Here is a 20,764-nt window from a genome sequence, read left to right as displayed (position 1 = left end):
AGAGAGGGAGACACAGAATCGGAAACAGGCTCCAGGCTCTGAGCCATCGGCCCAGAGCCTGACGCGGGGCTCGAACTCCCGGACCGCGAGATCGTGACCTGGCTGAAGTCGGACGCTTAACCGACTGTGCCACCCAGGCGCCCCACACCACATCTTCTTTATCCATTCATCCATCGATGGACATTTGGGCTCTTTCCATACTTTGGCGATTGTTGATAGTGCTGCTATAAACATTGGGGTGAATGTGTCCCTTCGAAACAGCACACCCGTATCCCTTGTGGTAAATGCCTAGTAGTGCAATTGCTGGGTTGGAGGGTAGTTCTATTTTTAGTTTTTTGAGGAACCTCCATACTGTTTTCCAGAGTGCTGTACCAGCTTGCATTCCCAAAATTTGAGCTATTTTTGCTATTGACTACTAATACATGCTAAACCTTGATAAATACTTCTGTAATGATGTTATGTCTACACTGCAAGGCTCCACACATAACAATGATTCTCTAATTCATATATATATACAATTCTCATATTCATATATATATGGTTCTCTTATCAAGGCTACCACAGCTATGGGTGGGGGGATTGGTTCCTCACATCCACAAGTCTCTATGTGGAAAGAAAGGGCAGTAGAAAACTTAGACGTTTAAACCAACCCTCTTCCTCCTTTCCTTATACTTTAACTGGGACAGATGAAATAATGGAGGCATATGGAAATTTTAAAACAGTTATATGGAAAAGCATAGACAATTACTTTAGACATGGTAAAAGAAACATTTGCATGTCCTTAAGAAAAAAAAAAGAAAAGAAACATCTGTATGTTCTTAGACTCAAAGTTTGATAAAAGTACCTTTCCATGTGGAAGGCTATATGTTGATTGGCTAGGTTGAATAGGTTTCTCCCATGTGTTTTACACCAAAAAAATGAAATGGATAAACCATTTTTTTACCAAAAATAAATAAATAAAAATCATAACCTTAAAGCATAGACAATCTGGAAAAGAAAACTTGTTTGATCCCAAATCATAGGTAAGATAGGTGCCATTACACTTTTATGCATTTCCTATATATTTAAAAAAAAATTTAATGGCATTCATATTGTACACGTAATTTTCTTTTAAAATTTTTTCTTTGCCTTCTTTTTAAGTATTTCTTCTTTTTATATATACCACTTTTAAAAGTATTTTTAGTTTTAGTCATATTTATTAAAGTATAATTTACACACAGTAAAATATACCCAATTTAATCTATAATTTGATGAGTTTTGGCAAATGTATACACTTGTGTAACCACCACCACAATCAGAATATAGAATAAAAAAAAAAAAAAGGTTCCTTGTGCACCTCTGCAATCTCCTCTGCAGCCTCACCTAGGCAACCACTTCTCTAATTTCTATGATATTGACTTTTGCTTGGTCTAGAACTTCAAGTAAATAGGACCATACAGTATGTATTCTTTTGAGTCTATTTTTGCTCAGCATGGCTTATTTAAAAATTTTTATTTTAATGTTTATTTTTGAGACAGAGCACGAGTCGGGGAGGGGCAGAGAAGGAGAGGGAGACACAGAATCCCAAGCAGGCTCCCGGCTCTGAGCTGTCAGCAAAGAGCCCCATGCAGGGCTGGAACTCAACCCCTCAGCCTGACTTGAGATGTGTCCATATTGCTATGTATATGTGGTAGTGTTTTGTTTTTTTTTAAAGTATTTTTAAAATTTGAATATTAGGAGGTGCCTGGGTGGCCCAGTTAAGTGTCTGACTTCAGCTCAGGTCATGATCTCAGATTTTGTGAGTTCGAGTCCCACATCAGCCTCTCTGCTGTCAGTGCAGAGCCTGCTTCAGATCCTCTGTCTCCCTCTCTCTCTGCCCCTCCCCGGCTGTCTTTCTCTCTCTCAAAAACAAATAAACATTAAAAAAAATAATAAAACAAAATAAACAGGGGTGCCTGGGTGACTTAACCAGTTAAGTGTCAACTCTTGATTTTGGCTCAGGTCATGACCTCACTGTTGTGAGTTCAAGCCCCATGTTGGGCTCTGTGATGGGCATGGAGCCTGCTTGAGATTCTCTCTCTCTCTCTCTCTCTCTCTCTCTCTCTCTCTCTCTCAAAAAAAGAAGAAAATAATAAAAAAATAAAGTATTAAGTATTTTAAGTAAATATTCTATTGCATTGACTATACTACGTATTTTTATTTTTTTTAATCTTTTTTTTTTTTTTTAATGTTCATTTTTTGAGAGAGAGGACATGAGCAGGGGAGGGGGAGGGAAGGAGAGGGACAGAGAGAGAGACAGAGGATCTGAAGCAGACTGTGCACTGAGATGGAAAGCCCAAAGCAGGGCTCAAACTCACAAACCATGAGATCATGACCTGAGCCAAAGTAGGATGCTTAACTGACTGAGCCACCCAGGAGCCCAACATAAGTATTTTTGTGGACTTTCTGTTTCAGTGATCTTGAGGAAATACTTAGAATGCTGGGCAAATGCTAAATGTGTGCTTAACATTATAAGAAATCATCAAACTGTTTTCTAACATGGTTGCATAATTTTTTCATTGTTCTAAATGTTTATTTATTCTGAGACAGAGAAAGAGAGAGAAACTGGGGGAGGGGCAAAGAGAGAGGGAGAGAAAGAGAATCTCAAACAGGGTCCCCACTGTTAGCTCAAAGCCTGATGCAGGGCTCAAACTCACAAACCATGAGATCATGACTTGAGCCAAAATCAAGAGTTGATCCATAACTGAATGAGCCACCCAGGCGCCCCAAAAATGGCTGTACAATTTTTCAATCTGATCAGTAATGAATGAGAAAGCTGTTTCACATTCTTGCCAACACTTGCCATCATCCATCTTTTTGTTTATAGGCAGCCTTTTTAGTAGGCATAAACTAGTGTCTCATTGTGGTGTTATTTAATTTTTAAATGTTTGTTTAATTTGAGAGAGCAAGAGCGAGTGGGGGAGGGGCAGAGAGAGAGGGAGAGATAGAATCCCATACAGGCTCCACACTGACAGCACAGAGCTCAAACCCACAAACCCAGAGATCATGACCTGGGTTGCGATCAAGAGTCTGACACCTGGGTCACTTGGGTGGCTCAGGTGGTTAAACGTGACTTCGGCTCAGGTCATTGTCTCGTGGTCTGTGGGTTCGAGCTCTGTGTCAGGCTCTGTGCTGACAGCTCAGAGCCTGGAGCCTGCTTTGGATTCTGTGTCTCCCTCTCCCTGCCCTTCCTCTACTCACTCTCTGTCTCTCTTTCAAAAATAAATAGACATTAAAAAAGAAAGATTAAAAAAAAAAGTCACTTAACCGACTGAACCACCCAGGCACCCCTCATTGTGGTTTTAATTTGTATTTCTCTAATGACCAATGATGTTGAGCTTCTTTTCATGTGCTTATTGGCCGTTCACATGATCTCTTTGTAGAAAGTCTAGTTAGTCCTTTGCCCATTTTTAAACTGGGTTATTTTTATCATTGAGTTGTAAGAACTCTTTATATATTCTGAAAACATGTCCCTCTATCAGATATATAACGTGCAAATATTTTCAACCTTTCTGTAAATTGTCTTTTCACTTTGTTGATGGTGTCCTCTGTAAATTGTCTTTTCACTTCCTTGATGGTGTCCTTTGAAGCACAAAAGTTTTCATTTTTTTAATTAAATCCAATTAAACTAGCTTTTCTGTCACTTAAGCTTTTGGTGTCCTAAGAAGCTACTGCTTAATCCAAGGTTATAGTGATTTATATCTGTTTTCCTCCTAAAAATTTTATATGCTTATGTAGATGTAGATGTAGCTCTTACATTTAGGTCTAGAATCTACTTTGAGTTAGTTTTTAATGTTTTTTTTTTTTTTAATTTTTTTTTTTGAGAGAATGTGTGCAAGTGGGGAAGGGGCAAAGAGAGGGGGACAGAAGATCCAAAGTGGGCTCTGCACTGACAGTAGCAAGCCCGATGTGGGGCTCAAACTCACAATCTGGGAGATCGTGACCAGAGCCGAAGTCGGGCACTCAACTCACTGATCCACCTAGGCGCCCCTTGAGTTAATTTTTATATACAGTATGAAGTAAGGAATCAGATTCTTCTTTTACATGTGCCTACTCAGTTTTCCCAGCACTGTTGAAAAAATGACTCCTTCCCCATTAAATTGTCTTAGCACCCATGTCAAAAATCAATTTGGGGGGTTATTTCTGGACTCTCAATTCTAATGCATTGATATATATGTCTGTCCTAAGGATGTTGAACATCTTTTCATGTGCTTATTTGCCATCCATTAATCTTCTTTGGTAAAGGATCTGTTCAACTCTTTTGTCCATTTTCTCCTCACTTGTATTGTTTTCTTATTAAGTTTTGAGAGCTTTCTTTCTTTCTTTTTCTTTTTTTTTTTTTAAAGAAGATTTTATTTTTAAGAAATCTCTACACCCAGGGGCGCCTGGGTGGCGCAGTCAGTTAAGTGTCCGACTTCAGCCAGGTCACGATCTCGCGGTCTGTGAGTTCGAGCCCCGCGTCAGGCTCTGGGCTGATGGCTCAGAGCCTGGAGCCTGTTTCCGATTCTGTGTCTCCCTCTCTCTCTGCCCCTCCCCCGTTCATGCTCTGTCTCTCTCTGTCCCAAAAATAAATAAAACGTTGAAAAAAAAAATTTTTTTTAAAAAAAGAAATCTCTACACCCAACACAGGCTCAAAGTCACAACCCCAAGATCAAGAGGCGCACACTCCCCTGGCTGAGCCAGCCAGGTGCCCCGAGAATTCTTTATAAAAGTTTTGAATACCTATGCTTTATCAGACATGTGATTTGCAAATACTTTGATCCAATATGTATACTGGCTTTTGATTCTTTTAACAGTACCTTTCAAAGAACAGAAGTCCTTAAGTTCGATCAAGGGCAATTTAGCTATTTTTTTTTCCTTTGTAGATCATGCTTTTGTGCATATTTAAGAAATCTGCAGGGTGGTTGGCTGGTTTGGTCGGTAAAGAAAGCAACTCTTGATCTCCAGGTTGTAAATTCAAGCCCCACATTGGATTGTAGAGATTACTTAAAAAACATAATCTTAAAGAAAAAAAAAAGAAATCTGCCTAACATCAAGTCACAAAGATTTTTTGTTTTCTTCTAGAGCCTTTTTTAAAGTTTGTTTATTTATTTATTTTGAGAGAGAGACAGAGCACGTGCACAAGAGAGGGGGAGGGGCAGAGGAAGAGAGAGAGAGAAAACCCCAAGCAAGCTCTGCACTGTCAGTGCAGAATATGACAAACACGGGGCTTGAACTCAGAAACCACTGAGATCATGACCTAAGCTGAAACCAAGAGTCAGACACTTAGCCCACTGAGCCACCCTGGTGCCCCTCTTCTAGAACTTGTTTTTTCTTTTTAACGTTTATTTATTTTGAGAGAGACAGAGTACGAGTGGAGAAGGGGCAGAGAGAGAGGGAGAATTCCAAGTAGGCTCCACTTAGCGCAGAGCCCGACACAGGGCTCAGACTCATGAAACCGTGAGATCATGATTTGAACCAAAATCAAGAGTTGGATGCTTAACTGACTGAGCCACCCAGGCATGTCTTCTAGTACTTTTAAATAGTTTCTTGTTTCATATGTAGGCCTATGATCAATTAAGAGTTAATTTTGGGGGGTGTTTGGCTGGGTCAGTTGGAAGATCATGAGACTCTTGACCTTGAGGTCATGAGTTCAAGCCCCACTCTGGGTGTAGAGGTCACAACCACCCAATCAATCAATCAGAGTTAATTTTTATATAGAGTCCAAGGTAGAATAAGCTCACTTTTTGTTTTCCTAAAGTAGGCTCCATGCCTAAAGTGGGGCTTTTTTTAAAGTAGTTATTTATTTATTTTTTTATTTTTTGTAGTAATCTCTACATCCAATGTGGTGCTCAAACTCACAACTCCAAGATCAATAGTTGCTCTTCCAACTGAGCCAGCCAAGCACTCCTCACTTTTTTTTGCATCCAGAGATCCAGTGGTTGTAGCTGGATTTGTTGTAGCATCGTTTGTTGAAAAGATTATCATTTCTTTATTGAATGCACTTTAAACTTACGTCAAAAATTAATCAACCATATATGTCTAGGCCTATTTTTGTATTCTCTATTCTGGTCCACTGAACCTTTGCCTATTTCTATGCCTGGACTTGCAACTGGTGTCTGAAGTGAAGGCAGTCTTGTGGGACTAACCCTTAACCTATGGGATCTGACACTGTCTCCAGGTAAATGTCAGAATTGAATTCAATTTGTAGTATGCACAGATGCTGTCTGCTGAGAACTGGAAAACTGCTTGGTGGAGTGTGGAAAAAACACGTGTTAGAATTGATGTCAGAAGTGGGGCTTGAGGGGTGCCTGGGTGGCCTAGTTGGTTAAGGTATCTGACTCTTTTGGCTCACGTCATGATCTTGCTGTTCATGAGTTCGAACCCTGCATTGGGTTTGGCACCATCTATGCAGAGCCTGCTTGGAATTTTCTCTCTCCCTTTCTCTGCCTCTCCCATCTCGCATGTGCTCTTTCTCTCCCTCAGAATAAAAAAAAAAAAGAAAAATTAAAAAAGAAATGGGATTTGCTATAATGGCTGTAGCTCATAAAAATATGTGGTTTGGGAAGAGAAAAGATAAAAGAGGGATGAAAAACCTCTGATTCCAGAGTAGCCAGGTATTCACCATGATATGGAGTAGCAGCTGAGCTGCAATCAGTTACTAAAGGTAAAAGTTGCCAACAGAATTTAGAGATGGATCTAAACCTTACCAGCAACTGCTTGTGGCAGTGGTTACGCAGATTAATCAAGATAAAAGGGCCAGGATTCCTTGGCATGACCCCTCACTGGGGACTCAAAGCCTTTCAGGTAAGACTGGGTAAATTGGTCAGGGAACGGAAAAGTTACCAAAATCCACTGGTGAAGCCCTAATGTGGGCTTATAATTAGATCGAGAGAAAATAAAAAATGTGTGGATTGAGGGGCACCTGCATGGCTCAGTTAAGCGGCTGACTTTGGTTCAAGTCATAATCTCACAGTGTGTGTGTTCGAGCCCCACATTGGACTCTGAGCCTGGAGCCTGCTTCAGATTCTGTGTCTCCCTTTCTCTCTGCCCCTCCCCCACTCACAGTCTTTCGCGCTCTCTCTCTCAAAAAAAATAAATAAATATTAAACAAAAATTTTTTTAATGTATGGGTTGATGGAATTATGAAAGGTGGAATGTTTAAACAGGTTTTACATAAAGAAGCTGTGTTTCCTTTGCCTGAATGTCTTATGGGAATGAGCATTATGTCTCGCTAGGGAACACTTCACCTACCTAGTAATATAAAGTCAAAATCTGTGGATGAAGTCCTAATGAAGGCTACAGTCAGGAATGTAATAGAATTAAACTAAAAGTTTGTAGGACAACTGGTATGGTTGAGTAGGCTTTATGTAAAGTGATTGTATTTCTTTTACTTGACTGTATTATAAGGATGGACATTTTATTTGACTAGGAAATGTTACTCCTACCTAACATTGTAAAACAGAAAGCATGTAAATCTATTCTTCAAGCAATGTTAAGTAGACATGCTAAATGGGTACCAGAAGGTTTCTCAAGCCTGTGCAGTGTAGAATATAGGCTGAAGTGCTGGTAGGGACAAATTCTCTGTGCCTTATTTATGTGAAGAACAGACTGGGGCATTGGACTAGAGAATTTCCAACCAAGAGGCATTTACTACCTTGCTATCTGACATTAATTGAAGCTACCTTATGACAGAAGGATTAAAAAATGATCTTAAAACCTGAAATATGCATGGTGTTCTGGGTGATGTCAGAGAAACACTCTAATGGGGATGGCAGTGCTAGGAGAGTTCCCTAGCGAAATGGAAATTGTTTATACAGGATAATGCTACCTGGGGAATGCAAGGAGGGTATAATCATGGGCAGGAAGACTCTTTCTCCCTAGGACCCACTTTGAAACTGCACAAGGAGCTGCTACATTCTATCATCACTTGGACAGTACCTTGTAAACAGCTGTCCACTAGCCGACAAAGAGTTGCTTGGTTTGTGGACAGTAGTTCCAAGGTGAACAGAAAACATCCTGTTTGAAAGGCCAGCACGCTGACTAAAAAAGGTAAAAGCAAATGAGCTCTGTGAGCTGAACTGCATGCTGTTTTCCCAGCAGTGATTAAAGAATTGAAAAGTGATAAAAGGCTCTTTTTGGGTTTTTAATGACTTGAGGGCAGTGGTCAATGGCCTGAGCATACGGGTGGGCACAAGGGCAATAGGAACAGAATTGAACATGTCTCTCGTATGAGACATGGCCCTATGGAAATCACTGTGGGAATCTGAAGAGTGCATTCTAGTAGGACATTTCTACGCCCATCAGAACTCCTTGTAGGTTCAGAAGATAACTGGAATAGACCAGCAGAAGAACTTGCCTGGGGTGGCCACATGGGTCCATGAAATAAGTGGATATGGAGATACTACAGCAATGCAGATATGGGCTGAATGTAGACATATGGCAATCTCTGAGGCACAAATTGCCAGCAAGAACTGTTCAGCCTGCCAACAAAGGAGACAGACACTGTAGATGGCTATGTGGCAAATTCCCTGGGGGGAAAGGCCCTGATCATAGCTAGCAAGTCAGACTAGCACTGGTAGTCCTGGGGAGATACAGATGGGTCTTGACAGAAGTAGATATTGACTCTGGACTGGGCTTTGCTCAGACAGTGATAGATATGAATGCTTAGAATGCTATAGAGCAACCAAAACATAAGACATTGAAACAAATTTGGACAGCCGACTGTCATTTCTTCTGATCAAGGAACATATTTTACAGTGTATAATGTTGATGGAGTTCAGGACACATTGCCCTAAAACACGGCTTCTTGGCATATTGACTATCCTAAGCTAAAGATGTTTGAGAAAACAGCAGAAGCAGGAAGATTACTCTGACTTCCCTCCCTCACCCTCCTTCCCTGAAATAGGTCATAAAACGCCCATGTGAAAGGCACCCTCCTTGTACCAGGAAGAAGGAAGATATTTTATCACCAGAGACCTGGAATCGGGGGCTGAGGAATCTGTACAAACAAACTGTATTTAACTAACTCTTATTTTCCTAGCCACTTCTTCACCATTTACTACCCCTAGCCAAAACATCTTTGTCTTGTCAATTTTTCACAAATTTGTTTCTTTATCTAAAAGGTATAAAAGCTTCCTGCTCTGGTCACTTCAGGGCTTCATTCTTGTTTGAAGATTCCCACATATAAAACTTTGAAGTTTTAATAAAATTTGTATGCTTTTCTTCTGTAAATCTGTCTTCATCAGTTTAATTTTCAGGCCCATCTGCTCCCTCGAGGTAGCCACCTGGGTCCATGAAATGAGTCGATCTGGGGTACTGCAGCAATGCAGACAGAGGCTGAATCTAGACATTCTTCCTGCAACCTCTGAGGCACAAATTGGCAGAGCTGAGTAACACTTTTTCCTCCCTTCCAATGTCCAACAATGGGCAGAGAGAGATCTTCCTCAGGGTAACAGTTTCAAAGAACTGGAACGGGCAATTCATATATTGGTTGTTTTAAAAAGGGGGTGGGGGGCGCCCGGGTGACTCAGTCGGTTAAGTGTTTGACTTCGGCTCAGGTCATGATCTCACGGTCCGTGAGTTCGAGCCCCGCATTGGGCTCTGTGCTGACAGCTCAGAGCCTGAAGCCCGTTTCAGATTCTGTCTCCCTCTCTCTCTGCCCCGCCCCTGTTCATGCTCTGTCTCTCTCTGTCTCAAAAATAAATAAACGTTAAAAAAAAAAAATTAAAAATAAAAATAAAAAATAAAAACGGGGTGGGGTAGACGTGAGAAACAGGTCTGAAGAGCTAGATTCCATGCCTTTGTGAGAGTATGCTCATGCTCAATATGAGTGGGGCTAAAAAGAGTGTCCCCACTAGATATTCTTCTGTTTTTCTGGTGGATCCAGAGAAGAGGGAATGGGAAAGGATGCTGGTATGGCTATGTAATTCTTGCCAAGGGAGGATACTGGTAAAATGACTATACTTTTTTTTTCCCCCTTCTTCTTCTTCTTCTTCCCTGTATCAATTAAACTTAAAAAAAATTTTTTTTTAATGTTCATTTTTGAAAGAGAGAGAGAGACAGTGCAGAGTTGGGGGGGGGGGGGCAGAGAGAAAGGGAGACACAGGATCTGAAGCAGGCTCCAGTATCTGAGCTGTCAGCACAGAGCCAGACTCAGGGCTCGAACACATGAACCGTGAGATCATGACCCGAGCTGAAGTCTGGCACTTAACTGACTGAGTCACCCAGGAGCTCAAAATAAAATAAAAAATAATAATATAAAAAAAAAAAAAAAAAAATCCCAACCAGGGGCTTCTGGGTGGCCCCGTTGGTTAAGCATCTGACTTCGGCTCAGGTCATGATCTCATGGTTCTTGAGTTGAGCCCTCCATCAGGCTCTCTGCTCTCAACACGGAGCCCACTTCGAATCCTCTCTTCCCCTCTCTCTGCCCCTTCCCTGCTTATGCTCTCTCTCTCTCTCAAAATAAACAAGCATTAAAAAAAAAAAATTCCCAAGGGGTACTGGAGTGGCTCAGTCACTTAAGCATCCAACTTAAGCTCAGGTGATAATCTTGAGGTTTGTTAAGTTCGAGCCCTGCATCAGGCTCAGCACTGACAGTTAAAAGCCTGCTTAAGATTCTCTCTCTCTGCCTCCCTCTCTTCCCCTCCCCACTTGTGCGCACATGCACGCTTGCTCTCTCTCTCTCTCAAAATAAAATAAACTTAAAAAAAAAATTAAAAATTCCCAGCCTGATGCAGTGGTCACAGATCAGGGCTGCAACTACACATGTTGGAAGCAGGGATGATTCCTAAGTAAGAAATTGTAACTGTATTTTAAAATGTTTTTGTGGTGCCTGGGTGGCTCAGTCAGTTGAGTGTCTGACTCTTGATTTAGGCTCAGGTCATGATCCTAGGGTTGTGGGATCAAGCTCTGAGTTGGGCTCTGTACTGAGCATGGAGCCTGCTTGGGATTCTCCCTCTCTCTCCCTCTCTGCTCCTCTCATACACTCTCTCCCTAAAAGAGTAAATAATAATAAAATATTTTTGTCAGAATTCCCCAGAGCCTAATGGAGAGGAGATGTTCCATCTGACAGAATTGGGATTAAAAGTGAATGCAATTATACTGCCCAGAAGTAAATACAGCCCACTAGTTCTGTACCTATGTAATCTTACCCTCTCTGAATGAGAGTTGACTCAGTGGGAGACATGTACTAATCTAGTATTACTGCCTGCAATCTAGATCAACACAGTGGCCAAAACTAATGTCCCTTCCAGAGGTAGAAAAGTTTGGTATAAATGAAGAGAAAGAAAAATAGTAGCTAAGGGTACAGAAATGAACAAATGGGTCATGTCATGAGTGAAATCCAAGAGAACACTAACACCGCTAAAGAAGCTCAGAGCAAGAGATATCTCTTAGCTCAGTTGTACCAGCTGCCTGAGAGCAATATATGGCTTCACCTTAAGACCACTTCTGCTTTTGAAACTTTACAAGATCTAATGGAAGCCTGCAAATCTGAGTGGCCTTGCCCTGGCAGACATTTTCATATGATATGATTACTAATGACTGAATAGGACTCTCATGATGTGCCAGTATCTGTTAACTGTTATGATCTTTTTGTTACAAAGGATCTGCGGTCAAAGATTGGGGTGGCTCGTGGTAGAATAAGAAATTATTTGGTCTCTGTCCCAGGTTCCTGGCAGAGCTCCTCAAATCCTTGGAATTTCCCAATAGGAGTATCTTGTCATTTATCAGGAGTCCCTTTTGAGAACATGCTAATAAGGTGACAGAGCAGAGTCCTTAGCCTCAGGATGAAGCTGGTGAACAGAAAGACCAAATGATTAGAGGGTTGGACCTTTCAGCCCCATCTTTGGACTTCTAGAAAGGGTAAGTGAGGAAGGTGCAGATTAAGCTCTATAAAAACTCCTGAACAAGAAGATATGAGGAGCTTCCACGTTGGTGAATGCATCCACATGCCCTGAAGGATGGTGCACCCCAAGTTCTGTGGGGACAGAAGCTCCTGTACTCAGGATACTTCTGGGCCCCACCCTATGTACCTCTTAATCTGGCTGTTCATCAGTATCCTTTATAATATCCTTTATAATAAACTGGTAAATGTCACTACATGTTTCCCTGAGTTCTCTGAGCTGCTCTAGCAAATTAATCAAACAGAAGAGAGGCTTATAGGAACCTCCAATCTTTATAACCAGTCAGAAGCACAAGTAAAAACCTAGACTTGGGACTGGCATCTGAAGTAGGGCAGTAGTCTTTTGGGACTGTAGGATCTGATGCCATCTCCAGGTTAATAGTGTCAGAATTAAACTAAATGTGTAGGACATCTAGTCAGTGTTGCTGAGAATGGGAGAATTGCCTGGTGAGTTGTGGAGAAAACACACACTGGAGCCACAAAACACTGTCTTGATTACTGTAGCTTATAGAATAGCTGGAAGTCAGGTAGTGGAAGTGCTCCAATTTTGTTCTTCATTTTTCTAAGTTATTTTAACATTCTTTGCACTTCTGTATGAATTTTAGAATCAGTCTGTCAATTTCTCTTCAAAAGCCTGCTGGGATTTTGACTGGGGCTGTATAAATCTACAACAGACTTGGGGAGAATTGTCATTTTAACATTATTAAGTCTTTCAACTCATGAATAAGGTAGATCTCTCCATTTAGCTAGGCCTTCTTCAAGGTCTCTCAGCAGTGCTTTGTTTTTCTGTGTACAGGTCTATACATTTTGGTCAGATACACCCATCCCTAAGTATTTCATAGTTTTTGACACAATTGTAAATGTCATTTTTCCATTTATATTGGTTGTTGTTGGTATACAGAAATGCAACTGATTGTGTATATCGTGTATCCTGGAACCTTGCTAAACTCAATTAGAACTAGTTGCCCTTTTGCAGATTTCATGGGATTTTTCTACAGAGATAATCAGGTCATCTGTTACCTCACTCTTTCCACTCTGGATGTCTTGTGTTTCTTTCCTGATCACACTGGACAAATCCTCCATTACAATGTTCAATATGGTGAGACTGGACACCCTCTTGTTCCTGATCATTTAATTTTTCACTATTAATTTTGATGTTAGCTATAGGATCTCCTTAGACATCCTTTATCAGGACTGTGTAGTGGATTTTGTCAATTCTTTTTCTGCATCTATTTTCTACTTTTCATTTTTTTTTAATGTTTATTTTTGAGAGCGAGAGAGTGCATGAGCAGAAAGGGGCAGAGAGAGAGAGAGAGAGAGAGAGAGACAGAATCTGAAGCATGCTCTGTGCTGTCAGCACAAAGCCTAACGTGGGGCTCGAGCCCATGAATCGTGAGATCGTGACCTGATCTGAAGTCAGACGTTCAACTGACTGAGCCACTCAGGTGCCCCAGATTGCTTTTCTTTCCTCTTCTGGTAATAGAAAGGAACACACTGATTTTCAAATGTAAACCAACCTTGCATTCTTGGAATAACCTTCCTGGTCCTTTTTATACACTGTTGGGTTCCATTTGTTAGAAAATTAAGAATTTCCTCATCTACATTCATGAGAGATATTGTTCAGTAATTTTCTTTTCTTACAAGGTCTTTGTCTGGTACTGATTTCAGGGTAATTCTGGTTTTCTTCCCACCCCACATACCCACCGCCCCCCTAAGCTTTATTTCTCTCTAAGCTTCAGTTTAGATAGTTTCTACTGCTATGCATTTAATTTTGCTGATCTTTTCTTCTGTTATCTACTATTAAGTTCATTCAGATATATATTTTTTCATTTTTAGAACCTTTTATAATGTTTATTTTTTTCTTTAATTTTAATTTAATTTTTTTTTTTTAATTTTTTTTTTCAACGTTTATTTATTTTTGCGACAGAGAGAGACAGAGCATGAATGGGGGAGAGGCAGAGAGAGAGGGAGACACAGAATCGGAAACAGGCTCCAGGCTCTGAGCCATCAGCCCAGAGCCTGACGCGGGGCTCGAACTCCCGGACCACGAGATCGTGACCTGGGTGAAGTCGGACACTTAACCGACTGCGCCACCCAGGCGCCCCTAATTTAATTTTTGAAAAAATAATTTACATCCAAATTAGTTAGCATATAGTGCAACAATGATTTCAGGAGTAGATTCCTTAGTGTCCCTTACCCATTTAGCCCATCCCCCCTCCCACAAGTCCTCCAGTAACCCTCAGTTTGTTCTCCATATTTATGAGTCTCTTCTGTTTTGTCCCACTCCCTGTTTTTACACTATTTTTGTTTCCCTTAATGTTTATTTACTTTTAAGAGAGAGAGAAACAGCACGAGCAGGGGAGAGGCAGAGAGAGAGAGACACAGAATCTGAAGCAGCTCCAGGCTCTGAGCTATCTGCCAGAGCCCAATGCTGGGCTCAAACCCACAAGCTGTGAGATCATGACTTGAGTTGAAGTCAGATGCTTAACTGACTGAGCCACCAGGGCACCCCATCCAGATATTTTTCATGTCAAATATTTAAAGTTTTAGCTATAGTATTTCTATTTTATTTACTTTTTATATTTTTTCTTCTATTAATATTCATGTTTTCTTTCAAATCTTGGATCATATCTATAAACATTTTTTTTGAAGTTACTTTTCTGGTATTTGCATTATCACCATCACTTCTGGGTCTATTTCAAGTGTCTGATTTTTCTTTTGGTTATGGGTCACATTTTCCTGCTTCATCCCTCATCTAGCAATTTTTATCAGATACTAAACATGTTGTTGAGTTAGTTTAGATTTTGTTCTTTTTTTAAAAGAGTGCTTAGTTTTTCTCCGGCAGAAAGTTAATTTATTTTCAGAGCAACTTAACCATTTCAAACTTGTTTTTAAGCTGTGTTAGTGTCACCCTAGAGAAGCCTTTATTTTAGGGCTAGTTTAATCTCTTCTAGCATCTATACTGAATGCCCTGGGTGTTAAGTTCTTTCCAGTGTTACGAAGTCTAGTATTTCCAAACCCTGTGTGAGCTCCAAGTGTTGTTCAGTTAGCCACTCCTTGGTATTTGTTCTTTCTCAGACCTCAAGGAGTCTCAACCTAGACATTCACAGCTCACTAATCAGACAAAAACTCAAGAAACCTTTAAGATTTCTGGAGTCTCTTCTAGATGTAGCTTTCACCTCTGCATTACTCTGCCTTATAAATTTCATACATTTTGTCCGATGCTGTGCTATACTTGGTTCTCTTTCAGGGATGGGAATCTTTGCTGCCTTTTGCCTACTGTCTAGAAAGACTTGTTCTAAATCTTTCCCACCCTGTGTTTTCTAGTATTAATGGTTAGAGGGCGAGTCTGGTACAAGTTACTCTGTCATGGCCCCCAGAGTACAAATTTCTGCTTATATAATTTTCTATCATGTCTTCTTTACTAATAACATACAAATATACCACTGTCTGGGTATTTCAACATTACTTCACATTTATCTATTGCTGGACCCCTAGGTTATTTAGACTTAATTGCTATTATAAATAACGGTCTGATGAATATCTCTCAAACAAGTGCTTGGATATAATTTTAAAATTAAAAGGTAGACTACTTAAATGTTGATCAATAGGGAAGTGGCTATATATATTACTGCTAAGTTCATTTATTAAGTATAGAGGAATGTATTAAGGGTTATGTCCCCCCAAAACACAGGTTAAAGTCCTAATCTCCAGTACTTCAGAATGTGACTTTATTTGGAAATCGAGTTGTTGCTAATATAATTAGTTAAGATGAAGTCACTAGAGTGGACCTTAATCCATTATGACTGGTGTTCTTTTATGAAAAGGGGAGATTTGGACACAGAAACATATACACAGAAAACAATGTGAAGACATGTGGACAAGATGGTCATCGGGCAGGAGTGATGTGTGTAAAGCCAAGGAATGCTAAGGATTGGTAGCACACATCAGAAGCTAGAAGAAGCAAGGAAGAATTCTTCCCTAGAGCTGTCCCAGAAAGTATGGCCCTAAAGACACCTTGATTTTAGACTTCAAGCCTCCAGAACAGAAAGACAAACATTCCTGTTGTTTTAAGTCACCCACATGTGGTACTTTGTTATGGTAGTACTAGGAAACTAATACACCATACAATAAAGATTGTGTGATTACTAAAAATCATGTTGTCAAAAACTTTCTAAAATATGGGAAAATACTCATTATAATGTGTGATATAGGTACTATTATTATTCCCATTTAACAAACGTGAAACTGCAGCCCCAGGCTTACTGATTTCTTCAAGATGTCATACATAAGTGCTGGAACATGATTTGAATCCAGGTAGATTCCTGTGTGCTTTTGCTACTATGCTATACTATCTCTTAATTATTAAAAGCTATAAGCAGCATTAGAACTTTTAATGCAAACTGAGAAGTCAATTCCATTTAAATATAAACAAAATAAGCCAGGGAAGCAGGAATATAGAAACCGAAACTACTTGAATTGGAGATAAATATTCTAACATTCTCCAATTACAGTGCATTTTGTTTATTTGCATTTTTTAAAAATAATCTCTACATTCAACAGGGGGCTCGAACTCACAACCCCAAGATCAAGAGTCACATGGTCCACTGACTGAGCCAGACAGGCACCCCTACAGTGCATTTTGGAATAAATTTTTCAGGGTGATCATCCACAGAATAAACTTAAAAGAACATCAACACTTAAAAGTAATAACAAAAATAAATACTTATGTGATAGGTGTTAAGAAACTAGGGAGTTCTCAGAACCTGTAAGGACAATAAAAGGAGGAAATTTTTGGATCAGAGGCAGTTTAATATAGCTATTGAGGCAGTCTCAATTTTTTTAAGCTTATTTATTTTGGGGGGGGGGAGACAGTGTGAGCAGGGCAAAGAGAGAGGGAGAGAGAGAGAGAATCCCAAGCAGGCTCCTCATCATCAGCACAGAGCCTGATGTGGGGCTCAAACTCACAAATCATGAGATCATGACCTGAGTGAAAACCAGGAGTTAGAAGCTTAACCGGCTGAGCCACCCAGGCACCCCAGAGGAAGTGTCTATGAATGAACTGGGGAATATAGTAGGAGGGGTCAGAAAAGCTCCCAGGTAGGGGCGCCTGGGTGGCTCAGTCGGTTAAGCGGCCGACTTCGGCTCAGGTCATGATCTCGCGGTCAGTGAGTTCAAGCCCTGCATCGGGCTTTGTGCTGACAGCTCAGAGCCCGGAGCCTGTTTCAGATTCTGTGTCTCCCTCTCTCTGACCTTCCCCCGTTCATGCTCTGTCTCTCTCTGTCTCAAAAATAAATAAAACGTTAAAAAAAATTTTTTTAACAAAAAAAAAAAAAAAAAAAAAAAAAGAAAAGCTCCCAGGTAGAAGTTTAGCTGGGTACAAGGCAGTTTTCTCTATCACATCCCATTCCCTAAACCCCTGTCCTCTGTGATTTTCACATAAAAGAGCTTTCACTGAATTGCCTTTTTGTGTTATGCACTGAGTTTTCATCAAAGAATAAGAAGGTATCTTATAAGATGTTACTGCTATTTACTACATCACTATTGTTAAAAACAACTCTCACACTTCCTATATGAGTCCATTTATAATATCATCCCTATTGAGGTTCTGTAAAAAAAATTTTAATTTGTAGTTAATTGCCCAGAAAAGCTTTACTTCCCTGTAAGGATATGGAATGGTATTTCCTCCTTATATGTAAAGAGAACTATGTAGCTGATTATTTGCAGCCCAGCCACAAAAAGAACATGAATCACCATGTATGGTCTATATATTTATATTCTACTATTTTCCCTATAACATTTAATTTCTTTTCCAATTATTTTTCCTTGGTCCTGATCTCTAACTTTAAATACTAAAAAAAAAAAAATGTTTTTAATGTTTATTTATTTTTGAGAGAGAGAGAGAGAGAGACAGAGCACGAGTTGGGGAGGAACAGAAAGAGAGGGAGACACAGATCTGAAGCAGGCTCCAGGCTCTGAGCTGTCAGCACAGAGCCCGACGTGGGGCTCAAATCCACAAACCCCAAGATCATGACCTGAGCCGAAGTCAGACACAATCGACTGAGTCACCCAGGCACCCCTAATTTCAAATATTTTAATTTATACTGTATTAAAATGTTTCTACTATTAAAGTGTTTTTTCTGCAGTGTTTCAAATCATTTAATGGAATGAATTTTATTAATAAATAACCAACAAAGAGTTGTATCATAACCCTCAAAAAAGAATAATATGGAATCTGATCCAAATTCTTGCTTCTCCAGAGACCATGAGTGCAGACAGCAATGTCTTAAACAATGAAGTTTTGTGTGGATGAGGACTGGGCACTGAAATGTACCATAATCACTGGATCACCTTAAAACTTTTGATTAGGAGATGGACTCACTATAGGCTCCTTTTTTTTTTTTTTTTTTTTTTTTTAAAGGCCCAGCACAGGAGCTTGAACTCACAACCTGAGATCATGACTTGAGCTGAGGTCAAGTGTCAGACGTTTAGCTAACTGAGCCGCCCAGGCACCCCATGTAGGAACCTAATTTTTATACTCCATGACGTCAGAACAGTGTCTCATTCATCACTGTCATTCAGTATCTAGTATTACTGAGATAATTCTGAAAGAATAAATTTAGTTTATAACCTAAGATTCTCTCTTAAGTAATCTCTGCACCCAGTGTGGGTGGGACTTGAACTCATGATCCTGAGATCAAAAGTTGCATGCTCTACCAACTGAGCCAGCCAGGCACCCCTTAAGGTTCTTATAATGTGTCTTTTAAAATCTGTGTCCTTAAAAAAAAAAAATCACTTCAATATACCATTTAAAGGGCGCCTGGGTGGCTTAGTCGGTTAGGCGTCCGACTTTGGCTCAGGTCATGATCTTGCGATTTGTGAGTTCGAGCCCCACGTTGGACTCTGTGCTGACAGCTCGGAGCCTGCAGCCTACTTTGGATTCTGTGTCTCCCTCTCTCTCTGCCCCTCCCCTACTTGTGCTCTGTCTCTGTCTCTCAAAAATATACAAAGGTAAAAAAAAATTTTTTTTTAAATATACCATTTAGAAATGGCTTTCTTGTGTAAGGAGAATATCACTTGAAAAAGAAAAACATAGTTCTCTTTTTGGTACATACGATTCTTGCTGCAGACATGTTGCATGGCCCAAACTGCCCATAGTTGGACTCCTGGTGTTGTGAAACAGCCAAGTAAAGGGAAAAATGGATTAAAGGACCTAAAGTTTCAAAAGAAAAAAAAATAAAGTTACATCCTATACTTAGTGTCATTTCTAAAGCAATAATTCCTGAGTTTTTCATACTAGAAATTTCATCCAACTATTTTTAAACTAATATAAATGAATTATAGAGCATTTTTTCCTTGTCTTGAGACACTTGAGAAAGGATCATATTCATATAAAGTTTTGGTACAAAAGTTGGAAGGTGATCAGAACAAGGTACTGGCAGAAATATTTTTTTGGAAATACTCTTTTGGTATTGAAGATAAACATTTAAGAACAACAGACCTTGCTTTGGAAACTGAGAAAAGGAGGAGTTAATTGGCAACTATCTGGTAGAACACCACGAAAGTGAATACCAGCCTTTCAATTTCTACCAGGCCTCTGCCTTCTGCTCCAAAATAGATAGGACATAAGTTGGGGGAATCAAAAATGTTGACACTATCAGCATTTGTGAAGTAGAGAACAAAAATAAGATGCAATAATGTTATTTATATGGCCATATGGAGTCCTTCAGGAAATTAGTAACTTAGCTCTGAAGTCACCTGTCATAATCAGTGAGGCATCCAATATGCACTTTAAGAAATTATCACAAACTGTTTCCCCAAACTAACCTGGTGCTACTTCTAGTTCTTTCAGTGTATCATCTTGTCCTGGACCTCTTTGCATTAAGACATTATCTCTTCTTCCTAAAATCTTCTGCCCCTACTTAGTTATCTCTCAAAATTCAGCTCATAATTTACTTCCTCTGGAAGCTTTTTACCATTTTCCATTGCATTTAAGTACTGTCATCTTTAATTTCATAGCATCCTATGTATATAACTAGCTTAATAGTGAATTATGTCTGATTCACATTTGGTGTCTCTCACTAGGCTGTAAGTTTCTTGTCTGTAGGCAACATGTCTTTTTTTTTTTTTTCCAGATTAGTTTATTGGATTCATCTTTTTTTTTAAATATATGAAATTTATTGTCAAATTGGTTTCCATACAACACCCAGTGCTCATCCCAAAAGATGCCCTCTTCAATACCCATCTCCCACCCCCTATCAGCCCTCAGTTTGTTCTCAGTTTTTAAGAGTCTCTTATGCTTTGGCTCTCTCCCACTCTAACCTCTCTCTCTCATTTTTCTCCTTCCCCTCCCCTATGGGTTCCTGTTAAGTTTCTCAGGATCCACATAAGAGTGAAAACATATGGTATCTGTATTTCTCTGTATGGCTTATTTCACTCAGAATAACACTCTCCAGTTCCATCCACGTTGCTACAAAGGGCCATATTTCATTCTTTCTCATTGCCACGTAGTACACCATTGTGTATATAAACCACAATTTCTTTATCCATTCATCACTTGATGGACATTTAGGTTCTTTCCATAATTTGGCTATTGTTGAGAGTGCTGCTATAAACATGGGGTACAAGTGCCCCTATGCCTCAGTACTCCTGTATCCCTTGGGTAAATTCCTAGCAGTGCTACTGCTAGGTCATAGGGTAGGTCTGTTTTTAATTTTTTGAGGAACCTCCACACTGTTTTCCAGATCAACTGCACCAGTTTGCATTCCCACCAACAGTGCAAGAGGGTTCCCGTTTCTCCACATCCTCTCCAGCATCTGTAGTCTCCTGATTTGTTCATTTTGGCCACTCTGACTGGCGTGA

General features: G+C 39.9%; 1 protein-coding gene across 1 annotated transcript in view; it reads right to left on the bottom strand.

The window, feature by feature from the left end:
- Window positions 1-20,764, bottom strand: part of ZYG11B (zyg-11 family member B, cell cycle regulator) — a 95,976-nt gene that overhangs the window by 5,416 nt on the left and 69,796 nt on the right. The window contains exon 13 of the mRNA XM_040470263.1: window positions 19,018-19,115. Coding sequence (XP_040326197.1) covers window positions 19,018-19,115 — 98 coding nt within the window. The remainder of the gene's footprint in view (window positions 1-19,017; window positions 19,116-20,764) is intronic.

Source organism: Herpailurus yagouaroundi, unplaced genomic scaffold, assembly GCF_014898765.1.
Source record: "Herpailurus yagouaroundi ecotype Mexico unplaced genomic scaffold, PumYag 77, whole genome shotgun sequence".
In the NCBI taxonomy this organism is placed as follows: Eukaryota; Metazoa; Chordata; class Mammalia; order Carnivora; family Felidae; genus Herpailurus; species Herpailurus yagouaroundi.
Note: the sequence above shows the minus strand (reverse complement) of the source record. Positions and strands in the feature narration are given on the sequence as shown.